This window comes from Echinococcus granulosus, assembly GCF_000524195.1.
Source record: "Echinococcus granulosus chromosome Unknown EG_S00178, whole genome shotgun sequence".
Taxonomy (NCBI): Eukaryota; Metazoa; Platyhelminthes; class Cestoda; order Cyclophyllidea; family Taeniidae; genus Echinococcus; species Echinococcus granulosus.
In genome coordinates, this window is record NW_020170558.1 from 39,229 (window position 1) to 43,130 (window position 3,902).

General features: G+C 42.0%; 1 protein-coding gene across 1 annotated transcript in view; it reads left to right on the plus strand. All coding sequences in view use genetic code 11, as the record gives it.

The window, feature by feature from the left end:
- Positions 1–3,902, plus strand: part of EGR_09949 (hypothetical protein) — a gene marked incomplete at both ends in the record, with an annotated part of 12,204 nt that overhangs the window by 5,482 nt on the left and 2,820 nt on the right. Inside the window, one exon of the mRNA XM_024499198.1 lies at positions 1,739–1,823. Coding sequence (XP_024346382.1) covers positions 1,739–1,823 — 85 coding nt within the window. The remainder of the gene's footprint in view (positions 1–1,738; positions 1,824–3,902) is intronic.

The window sequence follows — 3,902 nt, forward strand, 5'->3', positions numbered from 1 at the left end:
CAAGGTTTCATTAATATGAAAACATCCAGCTATCCATCCACCTATCCATTTGCAACAGTCAGGAAGAGATTCGCAGACAGCCCCTAATTTTAACAATTTTTTGACATCATCTACATTAGTTACCGTCTTATTCCAAATCCAATATATTTACTCGCTTCCTTACCCACCTTCCCTGATCCACATCGATCATTCTATCCACAGGTCTGAACTACCAACTGTCACTTATTCTGGCATTGACCGCGATAAAACTACTCTTCCTTATGCACACTTCTCACGGAATCACCTCAGCCCTGTTTAAATTTTACAAGGAAAATTGAAAAGTAAGGAGGTATTCTTTAAAATGTGCAAATGTGCCAAGAAAAGACATGCCATGATAATGATCGTGTTATGCACAATTAAAGATAAGTCATCAATCGTAATTTACTACACTATGCAGATAGATGGAAGAAGTCAGTTTTTGCCAAACATCACCTTGGTGTGAGTAATGCTTCCCTTGGCGTTAGCATTCTACGATTCCCCTTCCTTACCACCGCTTAACATGCCGAGTGGGTGTTCTCTTTTTAACAAAATTCGGCTCGCTGCAGAAGGTGCAGTGATAGAGGCAGCCGGATTAAAATAAATTTGATTAGGATGAGATATGGACTGATAATACAAATAATTACCATTTTCTTCCTCTCCTCCTTTCTTCCTTTGCACAGATGTCCGTGTGGACAGTCAAATTGAACCCCTAATTCTGACCAACTGCGAATCGTTGTCATTTTATGGAAAGTCAAACTTTAAAGTACTTGGATGTGCAGGTCTACGTGCAAGTTTTGAGGCCCAACATTGTCCACCTTGTAGGATGAACCGTAAGATGGGTTGCCGGACCTAGGAACTAGGGAATCGCCAGATGTATGTGAAACAAATGATTACATACCAGTCTTCAGTCAGGTGTTTCATGGCAAAATGTAAAAAATGATAAAAACTGATGAATAAAAAAAGCCGGACAGAAAGAGAGACAAATATTACAGGGCCAGAGGATGGCTAGCTACCTGGTTGACATAACAGTTTGAAACGCTGTGGGTTTGTGCCATGAGAAAGATCAGCTTGGCGGACTTTTGTTGAGGCAAGACATTTGTGTAGTAGGTGGCTACACGAGAATCAAAGGCAGGCGCTTATACATCTACGAGAGCGAAATTCGGTGGTATTGACGGTGATGGCAACAGAACGCGGTATACTACGTCTACTACCGATGGTGATTGCTTGCAACGACGTAGGGGACAACAGAAGTAGGCCAACAATCAGACCTTAATATTACCAAAAAATGTGCAAAGAGAGACCCAATTATCGTATGCTGCAACTGCGTACAAAGCATCGAGCTAATACTCATCCTCATGGCTACCGTCAAGCATCCAATGAATTTAACAGCAAAAAAAAATCAGTCACTAACCACTGTGTTTTGCTCTAACGATACATATGACCATTAATGCATTTCCTCCCATTCGATCTACCTTCTTCAAAATCAAAGGCGCCACATATATGTGACGCGCGAGTTCAGGTAATAAAATCCTGTCAAGGGAACAATGGTAGAAGTGAGAAGTTAAGATCAACAAAGGGCAAAATAACTTTTTCCTCTCTACACTTAGCCACGTACCTTCCGATCTAAAACCCTGAAACACGAAGAGACCTGTCAGTGAGGCAGCATCATTCAAATGCAGCATTTGTGGTGGCCTCAAATATAATGAATTTTTGTATTCAGAAGCGAATGCACCGTGCTAATTCTTTACACAAAAGATGGTGTGTCGTGCACGATTCCACCAAAAAGGTTAGTTTGTGTGGACCATGTAAGGTGTATGCTCACATACACAAATGCGCCTTCTGTAGGGTGGAAAACCACCACTCACAGAATCGCCAATAACAATTCGCCTTTAGCTATCGTCATCAAGACGTCGGCATCATATAAATGACACGCGGGTGCGAGATTGCGTTTCGCATTGTCGCACCGTGCTTGTAGTAGATGTTCACTGGATCGGATTTGATGCCTTCCTCTCCTACCATCTTGATTGAGGCTATGACCCAAATCCTTGGAGAATTTATGCACACGGTACAAAATGAGGCCCTATACTTACTTATGGGATCATCGGTACTAATACTGGTAACTGTAGCAGCAGGCGGCATATCTTATATCACATTCCCATTAATCGACATCCGCAGCAATTACTCAACCAGCTATCCCTGGTGAGGTCAAGTGGACAACTTTGTGTGTAAACACCTGACGTATGTACTAAGGGGAAAGACTAGTTACTTATTGTATTATCCTGCAAGTGAATAATGTGTGATTTAGGGTGCCAGGGACGAAGGACTAAAATAAGCAGTCTGCATTTTGGGGCAGCAGATGCAAGTGGAACGAGAGCTAAGTCACGACACACCTTGTGCATAGCCTAAAAGGGCTAAGGACTTTCGACCCACGCAAAAGAATTACAACCATTCTCTCAAGCCACCTTATCTCCATTGGACAAGACAGGTTATGGAGCACACAATCAAACCGATAAAAATTAACAAGCACTGAGGTTAAGGCAAACAAAGGACCTACTCTGCATCTCACACATCATTAAAATGTGGGAAAAATAGACATTCACACTTCCAACAACCAAATTTAGTCAGGTAGATCACTAAACATAGACTAGCTCCTGTTTATATCTTTGGCAGATAAAAGAACAGTTTTGATGACATCAGAGGGGTTACTATACCTTCATTTGACTTAGCACAGATGCAAACAATAGACGTCTACGCAATTGGTATTCAAGACGAGTCGAACAGTAGAGAGGCAATAAAACCGGGATCGTATAACTGCACTCCTGCCAGACGCCACATTTCCAAAGTGACCTATATAAAGCTGCCCTGACCTCATAGGAGGTCAAGTGAGTATTTTAGCAGTGACAGCTGTTGTAAAAGGAATAATTTGCAGGCAACAGATAGCAAGTTAAAGCAGAGGCGACAGTTATTATTCATCTCAATAACAGAAATTCACCCAGGCCAGAACCCCTTAAGGCAAATCAGTAGGTGTATCCAACACCCACGATTCCATATGAAAGACTCCAGGTAATCAGGTAATCAGGTCATAGTACGCAGATAACACAGCAGCGTTTAGGTAGGGCAAGAATAATTGCCATTATCCATACAACCAAGATGCTATCCAACACACTATTGCATGGTATAGAAATAATGCGGACATTTTAGGGATTTTGTAGCGAAGGAGTTACCGGGACTACGCCTTTACTGACTGACAAGAAACGACTTCGAAATCCCCCAAGACTCCTAGGGGTATTATCACACATGGAGCAAACACGTGGATTATCAAGGTCGAAGAGGACAACCAACCGCCACAACACTTACACTGCCGACCAGAAACATCTTCTATCTATGCTAAGCTCTCAACTAGGTGACATCAGCTATCAAAATCTAAAAGAACACATGCCACACATGTGTGACACACTAAGATTAAGTGTTTTTGAGGTGAAAGACTGAAAAAAGTAGCTAACGTCCCCTCCCGGAATAGTGCTGATTGAACACTTGTTTGCCGAGGATAGAGAGTACATTAAGTGGAGTTTGACAACTTTTCAGCGGATTATTTCACATAAATCCGCCAACCAAATATCTACAGTCAAACACACCAAACGATCAGATTTCGCTCCCAAATGAGGCTGGGAAAGCAATCCGTGTATCACCTTAGTGTTGCTGTAGCATTCACATACCTTACGCTGTTCGAGAAATAACCTAATCATCAATGCCGCACAGAACTTTATGGAAACTAACTGACCGGTCAGATACAAACCACCTTTCTGGGTGGGATGAACTGGACATTTACGGATAAATTTAACGTGCCGTATGAATTTCATGAACTAGAAAACAGAACATCAATT